The sequence below is a fragment of the Salvelinus namaycush genome, chromosome 21, assembly GCF_016432855.1.
Source record: "Salvelinus namaycush isolate Seneca chromosome 21, SaNama_1.0, whole genome shotgun sequence".
Classification (NCBI taxonomy): Eukaryota; Metazoa; Chordata; class Actinopteri; order Salmoniformes; family Salmonidae; genus Salvelinus; species Salvelinus namaycush.
The window spans coordinates 6718365-6740641 of NC_052327.1; the positions used below are offsets into that span (position 1 = coordinate 6718365).

General features: G+C 42.0%; 1 protein-coding gene across 3 annotated transcripts; it reads right to left on the bottom strand.

Moving 5' to 3' along the window:
• Positions 1–1330: 1330 nt before the first annotated feature.
• Positions 1331–22030, bottom strand: hmg20a (high mobility group 20A). Of its 3 annotated transcripts, none has more exons than XM_039017098.1 (9): positions 21931–22030; positions 11840–11929; positions 11353–11559; positions 7962–8094; positions 7356–7393; positions 4858–4933; positions 4385–4600; positions 3453–3585; positions 1331–1957 (listed from the first exon to the last, which is right to left on the bottom strand). In XM_039017098.1, exons 2-9 carry the CDS (start codon positions 11900–11902, stop codon positions 1954–1956), a joined length of 870 nt encoding a protein of 289 aa, XP_038873026.1. In that variant the 5' UTR covers positions 11903–11929; positions 21931–22030; the 3' UTR covers positions 1331–1953. The 3 variants fall into 3 exon arrangements, with proteins under 3 accessions (XP_038873026.1, XP_038873024.1, XP_038873025.1); XM_039017096.1 differs by having other exon boundaries at positions 11353–11562; XM_039017097.1 differs by lacking the exon at positions 1331–1957 and having other exon boundaries at positions 3449–3585; positions 11353–11562.
• Positions 22031–22277: the final 247 nt, after the last annotated feature.

Genomic DNA, 22277 nt, shown 5'->3' on the forward strand with positions numbered 1-22277 from the left:
TTGAGTTCATCTGATAGTAGTGCTGAGCGATTAACCAATATTTCGGTTATTTTTCGTTTTTTTAAACAATTGACTGATTTTCATGTCTTTCTTCTTTAACCTCAATGCACAGTTTCTCTATAGGTAAATCAGATCCAGGCTGAACTGAGCAATGTAGTAGGGAGTTGTAGTTTCCAACAGGCCACTATTCTACATAGTTGTAGTGCATAAACTGTGATAATTAACTACAAATGGCCATAATCCATTGCGCATCTACTTGTCTGGTCTGTTTCTTTTTTACGCCTACTGAAGAGAGAAGAATGCACGATCATGAGGGGTATCAGGTATCTCTACCTGAAAATACATGATCTAAGTGATTGATAGTTACCAGTCATAAAAGTATGCCTTATTTACTTTGAAAACTACAAATAGTGATTTCGTCAGACAGCATAGGCAGCAGCTCTATAGAGATGAGATTACTTGGAATGTAATGTACACAACTGAACTATTTGAAAGTAATGTGAATAAATGGTTAATAAGCGATAAGCAGTTATGGGCACTCACTACCATCATGGGACTTTTATTTTATTCTGTGTTACAGCATTCAACCCAAATAATCTAAACTGAAATGGAGAACCGTGACCTTTTTTTAAAATAACGAACGAAAACCGAACAGACCTCAAAAAGCATACATTTCTGAGAACTGATAGATGCATGCCTATTTGTCATGTGGAAAATGTAGTATCCAACAGGGCGATGAAAGGGATGAGGTTTTTTTTGCAATTCACTGAGAAAATGTGTCTAAGGATGAACTTATCGGAACTTTTTATGAAGGAGCCGTTACCCAATGTGACATTTTGTGTTTCCCAGACACTCATCCGTGATCATGCATATAAGGTATACTTTGTATATCTGTAATATGTACATTTCCTGCATAGTCAAAATGTAAGATGCACCAAATACTAAGTCTGATGCTCTGCTACACATGGATATCATTGCGGCAATGCGTTTAGTTACTTTTGTGCAGCAGACTAAGCAATTATTTAAAGCAGAGGCACAACTTTCACTGAGGTTGCATTTTTGTCCCCCCCCAGTTTTATCATTGGAATGTGATACAAAAGAAGGCAGCGGTGTGCTTTAGGACCATGCGGACGCCTCTGAGCGGTCGGGTTGACTATTTGGAGTGTTTATCTGACTGGATAAAAATTAAATATATCCCCCCCCCCACTTCTGACTTAAAGTGTATGGAAGTTTGTGTTAAAGTGGAAGACCAATTTTTTTTTTTTAAACACGTTTTTACCTGGGTAATGTGGATTTATCTATACAGTGAAAATAGGTTAATTAAACACTGTTCTGTAAATGCATTTTATTGAAGACAAACGAGTACTTTTCCCACAACTATCAAAAGAAATTTGGACTGGCACAGATTTTTTTTTAACAAAAGCTTTTGCTATAGAATACAAACCACCCCTGCTTATGTGTGATGCAACACAAACACAATGTGACATTTCTCAAATCAGCTAACATTTGAAGAGACTCAAATCTTGACATGAAAAAATATTTGACAAATAAAAAGAACAGTACACATACAGGCTTAAGTGAATTCAAATGTCAACCAAATACTTCTATATGCACATCATTACGTTGACACAGTGGCAGAGAAGTTATTTATGCTTGGAATGGGGCTGGAATGACACATGACGTTTGGAATCTTACAGTACAAAGTCATTTTTGAACTGACATCTCCAGGACGGCATTTTCTATAAAACAATTAACTACACTGATAGCGTCAACAGATAAAAAAAAAAAAAAAATTCCAACACATTTTCACTTCACTAAAGTTAATAAAAGGTGTTTTAAAATCAACGTCTCGGTGGCAATCCTAAACTGTACCAGACAATGAAGTGGTAGGAAGAGGTTTGGATTCTCACAATCCCTGTGGCCACAACAGTCAAATAGTCCAGCTGAGTCCAATTACCTACAAAAGAGAAAATAATCACAAAAGATATTAAGAGTTTTTAAATGGGTTTCCTAGCCCCAGGCTGTCATTAACCTAGGACTATGGTTCAATTGCAGCTAGCTCAGTCTGGTTTTACTGCAAGCAATGTTGGGGGAAATCCTAAGCTTAGGATCAAAGAGAATATCCCATGATGAAGGTACACTATATATACAAAAGTATGTGGTCACCTCTGTAAATTAGTGTATTCGGCTATTTCAGCCACAGACATTGCTGACAGGTGTATAAAATCGAGCACATAGCCATGCAATCTCCATAGACAAACATTGGCAGTAGAATGGCCTTAGTGACTTAATGTGGCACCATCATAGGATGCCACCTTTCCAACAATTCAGTTTGTCAAATTTCTGCCTTGCTAGAGCTGCCCCGGTCAACTGTAAGTGCTGTTATTGTGAAGTGGAAACATCTAGGAGCAACAACAGCTCAACCGCAAAGTGGTAGGTAACAAGCTCACAGGACGGGACCGCAGAGTGCTAAAGCGTGTAAAAATCGTCTGTCCTCAGTTGCAATACTCACTACAGAGTTCCAAACTTCCTCTGGAAGCAACGTCAGCACATCAACTGTTCGTGAAATGGGTTTCCATGGCCGAGCAGCCGCACACAAGCTTAAGATCACCATGCGCAAGGCCAAGCGTCGGCTGGAGTGGTGTAAAGCTCGCCGCCATTGGACTCTGGAACAGTGTAAATGCGTTCTCTGGAGGGATGAATCACGCTTCACCATCGCATTCGATCGGACGAATATAGGTTTGGCAGATGCCAGGAGAACGCTACCTGCCCGAATGCATAGTGTAAAGTTTGGTGGAGGAGGAATAATGGTCTGGGGTTGTTTTTCATGGTTCGGCCTAGGCCCCTTAGTTCCAGAGAAGGGAAATCTTAACGCTACAGCATACAATGACATTCTAGACGATTCTGTGCTTCCAACTTTGTGGCAACAGTTTGGGTAAGGCCCTTTCCTGTTTCAGCATGACAATGCCCCCGTGCACAAAGCGAGGACCATACAGAAATGGTAATGGTTTGTCGAGATCGGTGTGGAAGAACTTGACTGGCCTGCACAGAGCCCTGACCTCAACCCTATCGAACACCTTTGGGATGAAAAAGAACGCTGACTGCAAGCCATGCCTAATCGCCCAACACCAGTGCCCGACCTCACTAATACCCGTGGCAAATTCCTGCAGCAATCTAGTGGAAAGCATTCCCAGAGAGTGGAGGCCGCTATATCAACAAAGTGTGGACCAACTCCATATTAATTCCCATGATTTTGGAATGAGATGTTCGAAGAGCAGGTGTCCACATACTTTTGGTCATGTAGTGTATATGAAAAAGGAATTAACTAGGATTTATACAGTTCTTTCAAAACAATAGGAAAGAGTGTTCGGTAAACTTCTTTGTGATAATATAATTTCACCATGCAATTATTAGTCAAATATAAAAAAATATATAAAAAACTAGGTAGTTACCTGTCCAGCCGGTTGACCACCTCTCTTACGGTGCCGATGAGGTTGTCGTGCTCCTGCGGGTTACTCAGGATGATACCATGGAGCTTTTTCATGTAGGAGTCGATGGTGTCCAGGGTGGGGGTCTCCCCACTAACTGCAGGCGAGAGGGTAGCTTGAGCATGGGAATGTATACAGGCCTGAGTCCTATTTAACTAGGGTACATCGTAGCAAAACATTTAGCAATGGAAAAGGAATACGAGCATTTTCTTTTCGGAAAAATCCAGGTAGTCCCTCCATGTTTCAGTCTGTTCAGTGCCTAATGAATATTGCCCTGTTTACAATATCAAGGTGTAGAACTCATAGAACCAAGGAACGGTGGAGGGACGTTAAGGGCTGACCCAGGGTTACAAAACACACAAGAATAAAAACAAGGAGCTTTTACTTGTGTTTCCCTCTGAAGATTATCTATGCAAATTTCACACAGGAGGAAATGTCAAATCAGGCTCCTGGTTATAATCCCCCGAAAATATTGAATAATTTATCAACAAGGAGGACTTGCATAATCACAGAAAATTTGTTCTCAAAAGGTGACAGGAGGCAGAAGTTTTCAAACAGGGCCTCTGCGGTTTGAAGTAGCCGTTGAAGTGAGGGGTGATGGTAATGAACAAAAGATATCCGCTGTTTCCCTGAAGTGATCACATAAGACCTTGAGCTGAGGTACTGAAGCGTGTGTGATGGGGACAGTAAGGAGCACCCCGGGCCAATGCAAAATAGACACACATGAATGCAATACAGTTGATGAGTGTCTGTGTGTGTAGCATTTACCCATAAATGCGTGTGTGTGTGTAGCATTTACCCATATATGTGTGTGTGTGTGTGTGTGTGTGTGTGTGAGATTGTTTTTATATACCCGTGTAAGTGTGTGTGTGTGTGTGTGTGCGTCTCTCTCTCACCAGGAAGGGCCACAGAGGAGAAGCTGCTGGTCAGGGCCTGGCGCAGGGTCTCCAGGTGCTGCTGGAGCAGCCCGTTGCGTCCCCTCTCCTGCCTCACGTCGCCGTCCAGGCGCTCCACGGCGCCGCGCATGCTCTCCACGTGCTTCTGCAGTGCCGCGTTACGCTCCTCATACTCCATGTTGGTCTTGCGCAGCTGACGCATCTCCGCCTCCCGCGCTGCGGGCGAAGACAGACAAATGCCCCGGTCAGCAGGAAACGGGTGTTAAGGTACGTGATGTGAGGTAGCAGGGAGGGTAAATAGTATCAATAATTCAACTGAATCCTCTGCGTCTTCAGTTGCTATTGTGTTGTTACCTAAAGCGGGGGCAGATATTTTGGGGATGAGTACAGGTGCTCTAGTCAACAGCAATTTAGTATTGGGGAGGAAGTTACCGGAGTAAAATAAAACATTGCAAAGCAAAAATGCTGTGTACCTTTGCTGTGGTTGAGAAACTCCTCTGTGAAGATGGGAATGTCGAACACAGACCTTTCTTTGCCCTCTGTGTCCTTCTGATGGGGTGGAGGGGGGGAAAAAATGAGCGAGTGGGTGAGAGAGAGAGACGCTTGTAAAACTGAGTGAACACGTTTGAGAGGGGGAGGAAATGGTTTGAAGCTCTGATCAACCATATGCATTGCACCAACATTTGGTGGCTGCGACGTAAGTTGCTCTGGATAAGAAGCCTGCTAAATAAAAAAAGATGTACAAATCTAACAGTTTAAACACTGTTGCCACCAATCATTTCCCTAAACCACAATAATTTCTCATTGGACTGAACACTAGTGTCTATTGCTAGACTGGCACAGTGGTCCCTTGTAGTAAAAGTGATCTTTGCTGTTGTGATGTGGACTAATGAGTGTTGGACTGTGCTCATTCATCTTGTATGGGCAGTGGGATGGCAGCAGGTGGAGATTGGCCACTCACTGGATAGCGCATTGAAACTCTGGAAAAGGGGGACGCTTGGTTACAACATTTTAGTCATTTAGCAGTAGATGGTCATAAGCAAAGTTACACTATGCAGTTAAATAGCCATATACCACAATGCATTATGAGTGGAATCTTCTTTTAAAAAGTGGGAATGAGATGTAGTGCTCAAATAAGAGCAATAAGTATGAATTGAAAACATTGTCTTGTGTCTGTGCCCTACAGTCCTGGATGTTGCTTCGCAAGCCTTTACGCCCCGCCTAAAGAGTATGCTAATCTGAAAGAAATGCTGGTGCCGTTTCAGAACGGCTCATTCCAGCTAAGAAGTTACCTTGGTGTTTTCCCTCCTGTGTCTGAAAAGGCCATACCCTTTAATTACAGTGCTTAACTCCATAAAAATGAATTACACACTTACCAGAAGCCATGGGCTTGCAGCCGTACACAAATGAGTGTCAAAGCGGGTTTAATCCGGCTTTAGTGCCGCTCCAGTAAGTGCTTAATGTGAAGCGAGAGGGGGCCGGACCCTTGAGAAGTTGGGGTACTTAGGTGAGGATATCGTGCCAAGGTCCTTATAAGAATGCCCAACATACAACAAATCATTAAGTTGTTCACGTGTGATCAATTGTGACTGCAGCATTATAATTTACGCTAATGGGGCGATTACTACAGAACAGACCTTTTTCAAGCTGCATTTCCATGTTAGTCATTTAGCAGACACCTACAACCCTGGCGTTGCAAGCTCCTCGCTCTACCAACTGAGCCCTACGGGACCATTTCCATGTTAGTCATTTAGCAGACACCCACAACCCTGGCGTTGCAAGCTCCTCGCTCTACCAACTGAGCCCTACGGTACCATTTCCATGTTAGTCATTTAGCAGACACCTACAACCCTGGCGTTGCAAGCTCCTCGCTCTACCAACTGAGCCCTACGGTACCATTTCCATGTTAGTCATTTAGCAGACACCCACAACCCTGGCGTTGCAAGCTCCTCGCTCTACCAACTGAGCCCTACGGTACCATTTCCATGTTAGTCATTTAGCAGACACCTACAACCCTGGCGTTGCAAGCTCCTCGCTCTACCAACTGAGTCCTACGGGACCATTTCCATGTTAGTCATTTAGCAGACACCTACAACCCTGGCGTTGCAAGCTCCTCGCTCTACCAACTGAGCCCTACGGTACCATTTCCATGTTAGTCATTTAGCAGACACCCACAACCCTGGCGTTGCAAGCTCCTCGCTCTACCAACTGAGCCCTACGGTACCATTTCCATGTTAGTCATTTAGCAGACACCTACAACCCTGGCGTTGCAAGCTCCTCGCTCTACCAACTGAGTCCTACGGGACCATTTCCATGTTAGTCATTTAGCAGACACCTACAACCCTGGCGTTGCAAGCTCCTCGCTCTACCAACTGAGCCCTACGGTACCATTTCCATGTTAGTCATTTAGCAGACACCTACAACCCTGGCGTTGCAAGCTCCTCGCTCTACCAACTGAGCCCTACGGTACCATTTCCATGTTAGTCATTTAGCAGACACCTACAATCCTGGCGTTGCAAGCTCCTCGCTCTACCAACTGAGCCCTACGGTACCATTTCCATGTTAGTCATTTAGCAGACACCTACAACCCTGGCGTTGCAAGCTCCTCGCTCTACCAACTGAGCCCTACGGGACCATTTCCATGTTAGTCATTTAGCAGACACCTACAACCCTGGCGTTGCAAGCTCCTCGCTCTACCAACTGAGCCCTACGGTACCATTTCCATGTTAGTCATTTAGCAGACACCTACAACCCTGGCGTTGCAAGCTCCTCGCTCTACCAACTGAGCCCTACGGGACCATTTCCATCATCATATTAACCATTCCCTGGTTTGACTAGCGCAACAACCTTGCTGTTTCCAGCCCTCGAGCCAATCGACTGGACCCATTTGGATTTTCTTCAAGACGAGCACTTTTAGCTATTTGTTTGCGTTAGCGTATAGGAGGGATTGGGTGTGGTAGGGTCAACTCACCTCGTGAAGAGATTCGTTGGCTACCTGGTGCCCGCCATCTGTGAGAAAGGAAGGAATATTTTTTTTTAAAGGGACAGGAGATGATTCATGCTTCCTCTGCGCAGCGTGCCTTTGCTACATCTTGAACTAATTCAGGATGAGTCAAAGAGACGTTTTAAACTAGTAAAGGGAGCCATCCCAAAGCGCAGAGAAGCTCGGCAATCAAATAAATGTATCTGATAACGAGGTTGTATTGTACACCTCCAGTGTTTCCGATGGGATGCTTTTTCTCATCTGTCTTATTTGAAGGTATAACAAAAGAGCAGCTTGCCAATGTATCATATTGAACAGAAAGCACATGTGAAAGGCTTGTGTGGGCTGTTGAACCTAACTATTTTCCTTCAACACAGGTGATCTGTAGGGAGAAATATGTTTCAAACCCATCTGAGCCCGTGGGGGCAAACATTGTCAAGTTTCAAAGGTGCACTGGCCTTTTTTTCCTGATCAGTGGTTATAAAGAAAAGGAAGACTGTTTTATATTGGGATGCAGCCCTTGAGAGGAGCGTTATAGGATCAACCGTTGCATGCCCTAATGAACATGACGCCACTCTTTCGGTGGTGTTTTACCTCCCCGGTGCCTCTTGACCTTCTGTTTCTCCTGCACCTTCCGGGTGAAGTGTTTGTAGGCCTCCGTCTTCTGGTACTTCTCCAGGTCACGCATGTAGCGCTCTTTGTCCCTCTCCGCCTCGTCCAGGTAGCGCTGCACACAGAGAAGAGGGAGAGATACAGAGGGGGAGAGAGAGAGAGAAACAGGATATCAATCATAGCCGCTTAAAACCTTTTTGATTGATTCAAAATTCGAATTAATATTGACGGCTGTAGCCGAATTGCTGTGCTGCTAATAAGCAAATGGGGGGGGGGGGGGGAGATGACAGAGGGTGGTAAAATGTTGGAGCAACTTGGACCCCATAGAGTGGGCACAACTCATTTGAATACCAGTTTCCTCCAGTTAAAGAGATTGTGACACTATCCATCAACTGTGTAACAATCGGCTTGAATCTAAAACCATTCTACATTATTAAAGTTCAAAGAAATACTGTGTTCATATGAGAGCAACCAAAGCAAGACAGACAAAATTATATCAAGTGAGCAAAATTATCACATGTTGTCGTCAAATGAGTTTCCATCAAAATAAACAATTCACTTTCTTACAAATAGGCCCAAAATAAAGTCCAAATCCCAAATAGAATCCCAACACAATTCGCAATGTCAATATGGAAGTCCAGAATCCAATCCAAAAATAGTCCCAAAGTCAATCAACAAACAAAAATGAGCAATCGCCCTTCAAAATGCTAAAATATCGGTCACCCAAAAAATACAATCAACAGGATATACCTGACCGGATTGTTGTAGTACAAGGAAATCTGTCCAGGTGGAGATTTCCTTACAATAGATCAATGTTCATGGCATCCATCAAAACCAACAGAATAGGAATACTTTGTACTGTATTTGGAGTAACGATCCACAATAATGAGCAAAAAGTATTCTCTTGAATGGTTAATTTAAGGCTGCTTAAGAAGGTCATACAAGGATCATTTTGCTACTTGATTTAAAATTAAGACCTAAGTATATTATTTTTATTATATTATTATTATATTATATACATATAAAACTCAGCAAAAAAAGAAACGTCAACTGCGTTTATTTTCAGCAAACTTAACATGTGTAAATATTTGTATGAACATAACAAGATTCAATAACTGAGACAAACTGAAAAAAAGTTCCACAGACATGTGACTGACAGAAATTGAATAATGTGTCCCTGAACAAAGGGGACACATTATTAAAATGTGTAAAAATCTAAAGTAACAGTCAGTATCTGGTGTGGCCACCAGCTGTATTAAGTACTGCAGTGCATCTCCTCCTCATGGACTGCACCAGATTTGCCAGTTCTTGCTGTGAGATGTTACCCCACTCTTCCACCAATGCACATGCAAATTCCCTGACATTTCTGGGGGGGAATGGCCCTTGCCCTCAACCTCCGATCCAACAGGTCCTAGACGTGCTCAATTGGATTGAGATCTGGGCTCTTCGCTGGCCATAGCAGAACACTGACATTCCTGTCTTGCAGGAAATCACGCACAGAACGAGCAGTATGGCTGGTGGCATTGTCATGCTGGAGGGTCATGTCAGGATGAGCCTGCAGGAAGGGTACCACATGAGGGAGGAGGATGACTTCCCTGTAACGCACAGCATTGAGATTACCTGCAATGACAACAAGTTCAGTTTGTTGTTTGTTACACGTGGTCTGCCACTGCGAGGACGATCAGCTGTCCGACCTGTCTCCCTGTAGCGCTGTCTTAGGCGTCTCAGTACGGACATTGCAATTTATTGCCCTGGCCACGTCTGCAGTCCTCATGCCTCCTTGCAGCATGCCTAACATGCTGACCAGACCAGACACGTCGCATGCGCGAGCGTCGCAAAATACATTTAGAAATCCATGTTATTCAAATATTGCACCCACACTGCTCACGCGCACCAACGAGCGTCTGCGATGCCAAGGGCTAAAATAGAACTCCATTCTATTTCTGACGCAGATCACGCTGAAAGTCCTGCCTCTCCCATCTCCTCATTGGTTTATAGAAGCAGGTACCCATGTGCCATCTCCTCATTGGTTATACCCACGTGGGTGATTGAAAGACGAAATGTTTTGCCGGTCGTCGTGGTAATACTATGAAAGTGTAGATGCCAATCACCATATAAATTCAAAGATGAAAAAGCCTGGAAGGAGGAGAGATGACTAGAAACGATTCGGTTGGCCGTTTTATGTGTGGATTAATTGTCGGATTAGAGGACCTATTGCATTTCAGGTAAAATAACAACTCAATGTTTATATCCCAGGACAAATTAGCTAGCAACAGCAAGCTAGCTAAATAGGACAAATTAGCTAGCAAGTGCAAGCTAACTAGCTAAATTGCCATACATGTTTAATGCTTTTCGACCTGTCCCCAAATTAATGCCATTGGTTCAGAGCTTGTTTTGATATTTTAACCTGCGTGTCGTGATCGCGTTTGGTGTAGGGGGACAAAATAAATGTATGCACGATGGCACACGCGCGCAGCCGATTTGGGTTCCATGTAAGGCACGTTCACGCAGATGAGCAGGGACCAAGGGCATCTTTCTTTTGGTGTTTTTCAGAGTCAGTTGAAAGGCCTCTAGTGTCCTATGTTTTCATAACCGCGACCTTAATTGCCTACCGTCTGTAAGCTGTTAGTGTCTTAATGACCGTTCCACAGATGCATGTTCATTAATTGTTTATGGTTCATTGAACAAGCATGGGAAACGGTACTTAAACCCTTTACAATGAAGATCTGTGAAGTTATTTGGATTTTTACGAATTATCTTTGAAAGACAGGGTCCTTAAAAAGGGACGTTTCTTTTTTTGCTGAGTTTATATAATAAATAATTTGATGAAAATGTGTATTTGGCCTTACTACTATTATCCCATACAAACTCATTGAATAACAGATTCACTACATGGGACAACAGATAGTTTCACCCCCCCCCCCCCTCCAAATGTATATATTTTTTATACATGTATTTAACTAAACATTCATTGTTTTGGTACCGGGAGACTTTCAGTTGAGTCTTGTGAGGCCTGTGGGGGTCCTAGAGAAAAACAATGTTTACGTGTTTGTGAGAGTCTCACCTTACCACAGATGGGTCATATTGTAGCCCAAACCGTTTGGACACTACTGACGATTTTGTGAGAATCCCGATTTTCAGGATGTCTCATGGTCTGACAAACACTGCTCTAGCTCAGTCACCTTGTGCGACATAGGCGGATGCGGTGGATTGAGACGCATCCAGTGCAAAAATAAACTGAAACAGTATCTCTAGCTTAAACCGACAGATTTTAATTGGGATTTTTTGATGATGCTAATTAGATTTCAGCGGGGGCACGGACATAGACCTTAGGGGGTTAACCCTTTCAGGCCAGTGTAGCTGCATGGCTAACCTGCTTGTCTTCCGGCGGCAGCTTGCTCCACTCATTGCCCAGCATCCTGGTGATCTCTGGGAAGGGCACGTCAGGCCGCTCGGCCCTCAGCTGCTCACGCCGGTCGTTCATGAAGCGCACGTAGCCCGTCAGCGGTGCCTTGGGGGCGTTGCTGTCCTTCACTGGCTTCTTCCTCTTACGGCCCTTGGTCCAGCTGCTCCGCCTGGGCTTCTGCGGAGAGGTTGGAGGGAAGGGTGGGGAGATGTGGCAAAACAAACACAGCTAAAGTTAGCACTTATCATAAATGGTGCTTACTCTGGAATCAAAAAACGTATATCCTCTTGAAACAGTTTGGATTCCAGGCAAGCTAACTCTAGGCAAGGGGTGGTGGCTTTTGTTCCAGCCATTCTCTAACACACCATTGAACGTTTTACAGTCCAGGCTTTTAATCTGGGTCCGGGAAACCAGCCCTGAGTGTGTAATGGTTATTTAAATGCCATGGTCTCACCTCCTCTTCATTTCTCTGGCTGCTGTTGTCTGTGTTACCAGGTGAGCCTGTCTGCTCTTCCATCGCCTCAGCCTCCAGGAAAGGAGCCTACTGTGAAAACGAACAACATTAGTTCCGATTGTGCATACAGCACCTTATAACAGTGTAAACATTTCTGCAGACTGCTACAAAAAAAGTATAATCTTGCAGACTTTCCTGTAATTCAAAATATCCTATCAATGGCTCCCAAAACTACCTTCAAAAAGTGAGCAGAAGCGCAAATGAGAGCCACGAGCAGAGCCACCTCTTGCGCTTGCTCTGTGGCACGCATCAAGTTATTTCAGGTGGTGTCAGCATAATTGAATTTTCATGCATTGGAGTAGAATGTCCTTTTTTTTTTTAAAAGACAGAAGTGACTAAGTCATTGTAAAAAAATATATATCTACAAAAATAACACTACTGTTGCCATTGCTACTGAAAACAATCCTAGGAGAAACGCAGTGAAAGCAAAAGCATGAAACAATTACTTGATTGCTGCAGTTTAAATGACCCTTATTGGTCTGGTTTACTAAGGAACTCCAGACAGACCAAGAATGCGTGTCAAGAAAGAAAATTCTACCCAGAGGAAAGTGGAATGAAGCATTAGTGCCCTCTACTGCAAGGGAAATCACAGTACACACACACAGGTAACTGACAAAATAAATGAAAAACTTAAGTAAATGAGGGATACAACGTATATTGAAAGCAGGTGCTTCCACACAGGTGTGGTTTCTGAGTTAATTAAGCAATTAAGCACCATGCTTAGGGTCATTTAGAAAAATGCCCAGTTACCCATTATTTTGGCAGTTGTTTCCATTAACTTGTCCAGTCATTTTGTGTCGACATTTAGAAAGTTTGCATAGAAAATAGATGCAGCATTTGCCTGCAAGGGTGCGTTTCGATTTAACTATCATGTCGATAAAAACAGCTGGACGTAAAACGTCAGACCTAAAAAAAAAAATCTCAAACTTAGTGTCGAATATAATTGTAGTGGTTGAAGTGTTTCAATTACCCATTTAGGCAAATTGTCCATGAATAAATTGGTGACAGCCTGTGTGCCCTCATGTTTCAGGTAGCCAGCATGGATAGAATGCAATAATTGACTAATATCTGCCCTATTCTAATAATTATCATGTTCCAACGTATCGCCACAGTCTGTGACTTTGTGAAACTTACACCCCTGGAGATCTGAAATAATTGTGGTGAAACTTGCCAACCACAAAAGCAAAGTGAAGCAATTCAGGAATTCTTGAAAGTCAGGACAATCCTTGTCCTGCAGAGAAAATGTTTATTGTTTGAAAAAATAGATTTTGCCCCGCGTACCTTGAAATGATTCAGCAATCATAATTTATTCAAAAAACAATTTCCATCATAATTTGTCACATTTAAGGAAGTTTAACAAAATAAAAATCCACCCCCCAAACAGATGAAAACGTATCCCATATGTGCCGTTTCCATTACACATCGCAATGAAAGAGGGGTCTCAAAGGAGCATAGGGGGTTTAAAGGGTGTGTGTGTGTGTCTCAGTCACCAGATCTCAACCCAATTGAACACATGGGAAATTCTGGAACGGTGCCTGTGACAGCGATTTCCACATCCATCAACAAAACACCAAATGATGAAATTTCTCATGGAAGAATGGTGTCTCATCCCTCCAATAGAGTTCCAGACACTTGTAGAATCTATGCCGAGGCACATTGTAGCTGTTCTGGCGGCTCGTGGTGGCCCAACGCCCTATTTTTAAAATATAACCTTTATTTAACCAGGCAAGTCAGTTAAGAACAAATTCTTATTTACAATGACGGCCTACCCCCGGCCAAACCCGGACGACGCTGGACCAATTGTGCGCCGCCCTATGGGACTCACAATCACAGCCGGATGTGATGCAGCCTGGATTTGAACCAAGTACTTCAGTGACACCTCTTGCACTGAGATGCAGTGTCTTGCGCCACTCGGGAGCCCAATTAACTTCTATGACATCTTATGTTGGTGTTTTCTTTATTTTTGCAGTTAACTGTAGAATTCAAATGTTTTTCAATGCATCCTTCCTTCATCAAGGTGATTTACTTGTATATTCCTATATAAGACAGGTAAAAGCAATATGGTGGAGAATCAATGATCCACATGAATGAGCTCTCACAGGAGAAAGTTCATTATTGTGGCTCAGGCTGTGGCCTATAAGACGAAACAGGCAAATAGGCCTAACATGTTGGTCCTTAGTGTGCAGTGCACACCGTGACTAACAGGAAGTTAGTGAAACTGGAAATAGAGGTGACTATTCCTTTCTTTGCTCTTTGATAGTGAAACACTGACATTGAGACCCAGTTGAGTCAGTGTCAACGTTTGCTATGCCATGTTTGCTGTCTGCATGCTGGACGCCGTGATGTCATGCCCTTATCCTTTAACACTTGACTCTCACTCCAATCGTTTGGACTGTTCTACAAAAAGAAATGAGCGCATTAGATAACCACTTCGGCCTAAACCATTAAAAACAAATTGGGATAAAAGTAGGAATGTAATGATTCACCAATTCGCATCGGTTCCCGATTCAAATGTTTAAGATGTGACCGCATCGGTCTGCGGACTCCAAACCGATCCAAATGTAGCATGCGTCGGTCAGAAAATCAATTCAAACAATACGAATCGCCAATTCAAAAATGATTTTTTTCTCATATGACTTTATTTCTAACTTCCAGAAATACCTCATATTTTGTGACGACTGATGCGTCCTCTCCTTCAGTGTGGAACTAAGCATGTAACTGTGTTGACAGTCATTGATCTACAAGTCATTTTGCATTCTGAACAACCCCAGTCAATACGACCGCAACTCAGTACCGGCTGAGTAGGTGGGGCGGGGCGGGGCCGAGTGTGTGAATTTTTCCAAATTCAATAGACATCCATTGCATTAACCAGCATGATAGCTGATTTACAATTTGATTGCAATATGCCGAAATCATTCCACCATTTCCTGGTTGCTAGAATTTTAATGGTTTGCCTAATTTCAGTTGGTGACAAAACAAACAATGCATAGTGTATCCTGGAGAATCATTGTACCATCTAAACCACTGTAAAATATATGTTCAGCTGTTTAATAAAGCTGGTGCACAAAACCGTAAGTAAAAGATGCTAAAAACTAACTCAAGAACGGAAAGCAGCTTCACTATTAGATACTATTTTAATCCAGGGCCTGAAAAGAAATTGCAACAATATGCCTCTCTCTCTCTCATTGGTACAACCCTCCTCTATTCTGAACATTAAAACAAAATGGGAAGATTTTAACTATGAATTCTTCTTTCTTCAGCAAGTATTGTTGAGTGTTCATACATCGTCTATTTGTGCTAGACATGCACTTGTTCAGTTCAAGCTGCTACACCGAATCTATTGGACTAAGTCCAGGCTAAGTCAAATGTATCCAAACCTAGACCCTACCCTCTATGTGACCGATGTAGAAGCTTCTGCAGATCTTACTCATATCAAACTGCTGAGGGCCCAAAAAGGTGACGCTAGGGGGAAATGCAGGTTTTAACTAATTAAACAACAAATAATATAATCTACATGACCAGTCTCTGTGTGTAAAATAAAAAGTGGTTAATGTGAACCTAACTCACAGCTAAAACATGTAAAGAAAGCAATCCAATGTTATTTGTTGCCAAGATTTTACTGCAAATGACACTCAAGTCCTGAGAAAAAAACAATCCACTAATATTAGTTAGCCATGACAGCCTTTATAATAGAATGCTTGTGACCACACACACATCTAAATATTGAACTTGGGAAAAAAAACATCTTAAAAAAACTGCTCATCGGATCTACAGGAATCACGTAGGTCACCTATTTTGGATTTAAAACGTCCAATTTCGCTGAAAGGTGACTAGTTTGCATCCCTGTCATATACGTTTTGCTCCCAAGATCGTTATGTTTTGACGTCTGTAATTTTTGGAGTCAATGTAGAATTGTGCCCTCTGGTTGCCCTTTTTGGTCTACCAACCTACTGACTTAATGGTGTCCAGACTAGTTTAGGATGCACTTGCTTTTTCTACTATCCTCGCCAAGAGATGTGTAATTCTTGAGTGGTAAAACGTCCACCCTCCATTGCACGGTCGATGACTGCACAATTTGATTCACTTTATTAAAACTATAAGAAAATATGTTGTACTTTTAAAATGTATTTCATTCCACCTGGGGAACCTTTATAGATATTCTACAAGGGCCAGACCCTCCATTTGGCTTGTAAATTGTCTGGCTTACTGATGCTGTTCTTTATTTTTAAATATTTGATATGCATCCATTGTGTGTGGATTGCTTGATCCTGCTATTAAATCTGTTACCATACCTGTCTGTATACCTCTGAGTTGTGCTTCTAGGTCTTGGTGTCCCCTGGCACCCATCAATCCTTTCATTGGGGTTGGGTGGGGGCCGGGGGAGAGAACGTGCACCCCTTTGGGTTCCCAGGGCCAGAGTTTTAAAGCATTTCCCTCCAACAATGTAAAAATGTGCTTGTCCTTGAATGTACACTGAACAAAAATATAAAACGCAACATGTAAAGCGTTGGGCCCATGTTTCATGAGCTGAAATAAAAGATCACCGAAATTGTACTTACGCACAAAAAGCTTATTTCTCTCAAATTTTGAGCACAAATGTTTGCATCCCTTTTAGTGAGCACTTCCCCTTTGCCAAGATTATCCATCCACCTGTATGTGTGGCATATCAAGAAGCTGATTAAGCAGCATGATCATTACACAGGTGCACCTTGTGCTTGGGACAATAAAAAGCCACTAAAATGTGCAGTTTTGTCACACAACACAATGCCACAGATGTCTCAAGTTGAGGGAGCGTGCAACTGGCACGCTGACTGCAGGAATGTCCACCTGAGTTGTTGCCAGAGAATTGAATGTTCATTTATCTACCATAAGCAACCTCACAACTTTGTTTTAGAGAATTTGCCAGTACGTCCAACCGGCCTCACAATGTGTATGGCATCATGTGCGCAAGCGGTTTGCTGATGTCAATGGAAGGCTACGGCCACAATTGCATTTTATCGATGGCAACTTGAATGCACAATTAATCTGCTGCAATCACTTAATGTTTCAGCATGATAAGACACAGCCCCATGTGGCAAGGATCTGTACACAATTCCTGGAAGCTGAAAATGTCCCAGTTTTTCCATGGCCTGCATAGTCACCAGACATGTCACTCATTAAGCATGTTTGGGATCGACGTGTATGACAGCGTGTTCCAGTTCCCGCCAATATCCAGCAACTTCGCACAACAATTGAAGAGGAGTGGGACAACATTCCACAGGTCACAAATCAACAGCCTGATCAACTATGTACGAAGGAGATGTGTTGCGCTGAATGAGGCAAATGGTGGTCACACAGATACTGAATGGTTTTCTGATCAACTCCCCTACTTTTTTTTTGAAGGATGCATGTCTGTATACCCAGTCATGTGAAATCCATAGATTAGGGCCTCATGAATTTATTTCAATTTCCTTATAGGAACTGTAACTCAAAATCTTTGAAATTGATGCATGTTGCGTTTATATTTTTGTTCAGTATATATTTTCTAATGGTGGATGTTGATTTCAGGAGGTTACCCTTCACGGAAAATGGAACAAACAACTTTTTCTCTTAGTTAACTTCAACGAATCACGACCTGCCATAGGATATCAACAGTGACAACAGTTGGCTGCTATTTACAGTGCATTCAGAAAGTTTTTACAGCCAGAATTCAAAATGGATTAAATATGTTTTTTTCCTCACGCGTCTACACACAAAGTGAAAACATGTCTAGATTATTTGGTGCAAATTGATTGAAAATTAAATACAGAAAATCTAATTTACATAATTATTCACACTCCTGAGTCAATACTTTGTAGAAGCACCTTTGGCATCGATTACAGCTGTGAGTCTTTCTTTTCCACACCTGGATTGTGCAACATTTGCTCATTATATTTGTCAAAATTCTTCGTCAAACTTGGTTGTTGATCATTGTTAGACAACCATTTTCAGGTCTTGCTATAGATTTAAGACGATTTGTTATGTCAAAACTGTAACTCAGCCACTCAGGAACATTCACTGACTTCTTGGTACACAACTCCAGTGTATATTTGGCCTTGCGTTTTGGGTTATTGTCCTGCTGAAAGGTGAATTAATCGCCCAGTGTCTGGTGGAAAGCAGACTGGTTTTCCTCTAGGATTTTGCCAGTGCTTAGCTCCATTCCATACATTTTTTTTATCCTGAAAAATGCCCCAGTCCTTAATGATTACAAGCATATCCATAACATGATGCAGCCACCACTATGCTTCAACATATGGAGAGTGGTAGTCAGTAATGTGTTGGATTGGATTTGCCCCAAACACAACACTTTATTCAAGACAAGAAATGTATTGCTTTGCCACATTTTTTGCAGTATTACTTTCGTGCCTTGTTGCAAACAGGAAGCATGTTTTGGAATAGTTTTGTTCTTTACAGGCTTCCTTCTCACTCTGTCAATTAGGTTAGTGTTGTGGAGTAACTACAATGTTGTTGATCCATCCTCAGTTTTCTTCTATCACAGCCATTAAACTCTAAATGTTTGAAAGTCACTATTGGGCTCATGGTGAAATCCTTGAGCGGTTTCCTTCCTTTCCGTCAACTGAGTTAGGAAGGATGCCTGTAGCTTTGTAGTGACTGGGTGTATTGATACACCATCCAAAGTGTAATTAATAACTTCACCATGCTCAACAGGATATTCAATGTCCGCTTATATTTATTTTGTCCCCCATCTACCGATAGGTGTCCTTTGAAAGGCATTGGAAAACCTCCCTCGTCTTTGTGGTTGAAATTCACTGCTCGACTGAGGGACCTCACATAATTTTTTGTGTGGTGTAGAGAGGAGTTAAGCAAATTTTGACTCCTGAACATATTTAGGCTTGCCATAACAAAGGGGTTGAATACTTATGGACTCAAGACATTTCAGCATTTAATTTTTTATTAATTTGTAAAAATGTCTAAAAAACAATTCCACTTTAACATCTTTTATTTTATTCTGGCTGTAACAACAAAATGTGGAAAATGTCAAGGGGTGTAAATACTTTCTGAAGCCACTGTATGTGATAGTTTGACTTTCAAATCCGTGTATTGGTGTGTGGCCAGCGACCTTTATAGAGAAACCTGTTTTCTGCAAACATTCGCAATTATGATTTTGAAGAAAACGGACTAGCTACTTCAGCTGAAGTATGTTGTTCCACTCACGTGAGCAACAAGTCTGACACTCCGGAGTAGGTGTCATCTCTTGCTTGTCAACAGAGCGCTTGGCTATACATACGGAAATATGAATAAGGCAAACTAGCAGCATTTCACTAGCTATAATAGGGATAAGGATACGGATAGCCTAGATGTCAAAGAAGGTACCTAGGTAGATGGATTGCTAAAGTAGTAGTGTAGAACATGTTTACATGTTCATTTACCTATTCAAAAGTGTATTTTTCTATTAGTTGTATGTATGCATGTTTACTTTCATTACAAATTGATTGTCTACAACACATACTTGCAGTGTTGTCTTTATTTGGGAACATGTTTGTGTGTCATAAAAACAAGCTTTATTTGGGAACATGTTGAAGAACAAGTAACTGTTGTTCACATACTCATAGGCAGTTATACACCTTGTATTTACATGGCTATAGCCATAGATGTGTAATAAAACTTGGTATCATTACGTGTTCAGTCTTTATACATTCTTGAGAATCAAGTGGTTCAGAGCACCAGATGAGTGTCCTCAGACTGCTGAAATCCAATGTATACTCCTAAAGGTGAAGAATACTTTCTACAGATTGCGTCAGCGACGCAGGACAGCTTTACTCGTCCGTTACCTTTTCCAAGCTTCTCCCTTGACTGCCCATTCCATCACAATATTGACTATGGAATGGGAAAAGATCAATATGGGATCATTATAGGACACATAATATATTGAAATGTATATCTATACTGTACATTATTGATAACTTCAATTTAAAATGTTAACTTACTATATGGACAGCTGCTGCTGGATGTGGTCCCTTTTCCCCCAGTTGATCTTAGGGACATGGAAAAACCTTTCAATTACTCCTGTGTTGATACGGGCTGGGAAATCTGCATGATCTGTCACACAGACTTGTGCTGTTCCCGACACCATAAGTGTCTTTGGCAGACAAATTTAGTTCGTCAAGTGTTGGCTTGATCAAGTCCCATCGGAACAGCACAGACACCTAATTTTGATCGGCATTACCTTGCATCTTTCACATTTACAGTTCAACGCGACTCTCTTTCTGGGTGCTGCTGCTGGTCTGCCGGGTCACTTGTTGCCATTTCCCCCAGTGCTGTCTTGGCTTCTATCTGTCAATGCTCTTCATCAGCATATTCTGGCTCATATAAATTATGGTTCTGCAAAGTATGCATCCTCTTCAGGCTCGCAGCTGTCTGACTTAGACATGTTTTGATTGAATCATTTTGGGTGGTGTAGCGCTTGAAAGCCGTTGTCTGCCCTGCGCCAACCTCAAAACCAGGCCTGTGGAATTTGGAGGTGTGGCCAAGCGAGACTAGCAGTGCGCGGATGTAGTAGTGACGTAGAAATGAGTTGTAAGACGAGGGCAAAACAGGAAGTAAAAAGTCGGGAGTTATACACATTTATGCTCGTAATAGTGGAAACAGTCAAGTATTTTGATATTGACGTGGGTGTAGCCCACAAAGACATGAGATGGCTGTAGAGTTTCTTGTGGGACGTTTTGAAGCACATTTTTTGGGTGAGTCTGGCCACTACCACCATATGGCTCATGCAAGCAACTAAGCCAGCCAAAGAAATCTTAGGAATGGAAGTCTGACAAAATCAACTGTCTGGATGCTGCTTCAACACTAAAAGAAAGTGGAAAATTAGGTCTAGAATGCAAAAAAACGAAATATCCCTTTAAGCAATTGATCTTGTCATCTTGTTTACTAACATCACCAATCTGAGGTAAAAAGGATGTGTAATTCCTCCCAATTTGATGTGTTCAAGCATCAGCTTGTGTTATAGTAACATACATATCATGGTAAGTAGAATAATATACATTGCCATATCTTCATTTAGGATGACAGTAAATGAAGCAAAACCACAGATATTTTAAATAATCACATTTTTCCCACTAGTTGAACCATTTAGAGTGCTCCTAAGCACAATTTAACCAGGCGGTTCTCAAACTGTTTTACTGGGGGGGGGGGGGGGGGGGCACACGCCACGTCTATTTCTATGGGCACAAGCACTGTTTATGACACAGACCGTTTACACCTCTTGTTGGTGAAGAGAATTTTGCAGGTTTAAAGCTTATTTCCTGCAATTATACACATTTTGCCATGGGGTGCAACATTGTTTTCACTATTTTAAAGCAAATGTTCTTGCAATTCTATACATTTTGCAAAGCCTAATGTGCATTCATGTGATATTTGAGTGACATAATGTACAATAATATCTATTGGCTAAAAAACGAAATATATATGTTTTTTTTTAGCTGACATGGGCTAGTTGATCTGGACATTTCTGACAAGTTATAAAGGTATGCAATGAATAACATTCACTACCCAAATTCGAAATTGCACCTAGTGCATTTTACTACTACAAGTTTCAAGAGTAAGTTTAAAGCAGGACTGAGTTTCCTGAAGAAAAAATATATATATACTTGTTTTGGTGTAACCAACCACTGGTCTAGACTAGAGCGTCCATAGGGTCTGTGCAGCAGGCTGGACGTTTGAGGTCCCTAGTAATGGTCTGACTAGACACTATGTTTAATAGCTTGCCAAGCACTAGCTAGCTGACTAGTCTCTGGTCTGCAAGGCAGGTAGCTAGGTAACTATACTTTACTAGTTATATATCTTTATCTTATCTGACTTACCACAGCTGAAGTTCCTTCTGAGAAGATATAACGTTACATGTCCTAATTCTATTTTAACGCTAGCTAGCATGCATCTTAGCTAGCTCTCTACTTAGCTGGTTAAAAGGGTTTTGGTTTATCCGACAATAGTGAAGCAGGTCTGTGTTTTTCACTTTATTTTATAATTTGTTCACAATAGAGTACACTAACCTGTAACTTATTCTTTTTGGTTAAAAATCCAGAAATTAGCTGGCGATGGGGCTCTCAGAATCAAAACAATGCAGAAGTCCTCTCTGGAAGTGGAACAACGTCACTACCGGCAACCGATTCACTAAATTCATCCGAGTGTCGCTTGCATTGTGGTCAATGCAATCAGGGATACTTGGGACGTCCCTAACCCATTGAAGTAGACATTTCAAAAGGTTAGGGTTATGTAAGGTTTCTGGCCATGGTTAAGATAAGTGTAGTGATTAAGGTTTTGGGCACATGTGTCAAATTCATTCCACGAGGGCCGAGTGTCTGAGGGTTTTCGTTCCTCCATTGTACTTGCTTGATTA

What these genes read in the sequence shown, in the direction of transcription:
- hmg20a (XM_039017096.1), bottom strand. Translation starts at nt 11,902, where the DNA reads ATGGAAGAGCAGACAGGCTCACCTGGTAACACAGACAACAGCAGCCAG. An exon ending in GGTCAAGAGGCACCGGGGAG is followed by an intron (nt 7,394 to 7,961) that starts GTAAAACACCAC and finishes CCTTTCTCACAG; the next exon opens with ATGGCGGGCACCAGGTAGCC. An exon ending in CCAACGAATCTCTTCACGAG is followed by an intron (nt 4,934 to 7,355) that starts GTGAGTTGACCC and finishes CCACCCCATCAG; the next exon opens with AAGGACACAGAGGGCAAAGA.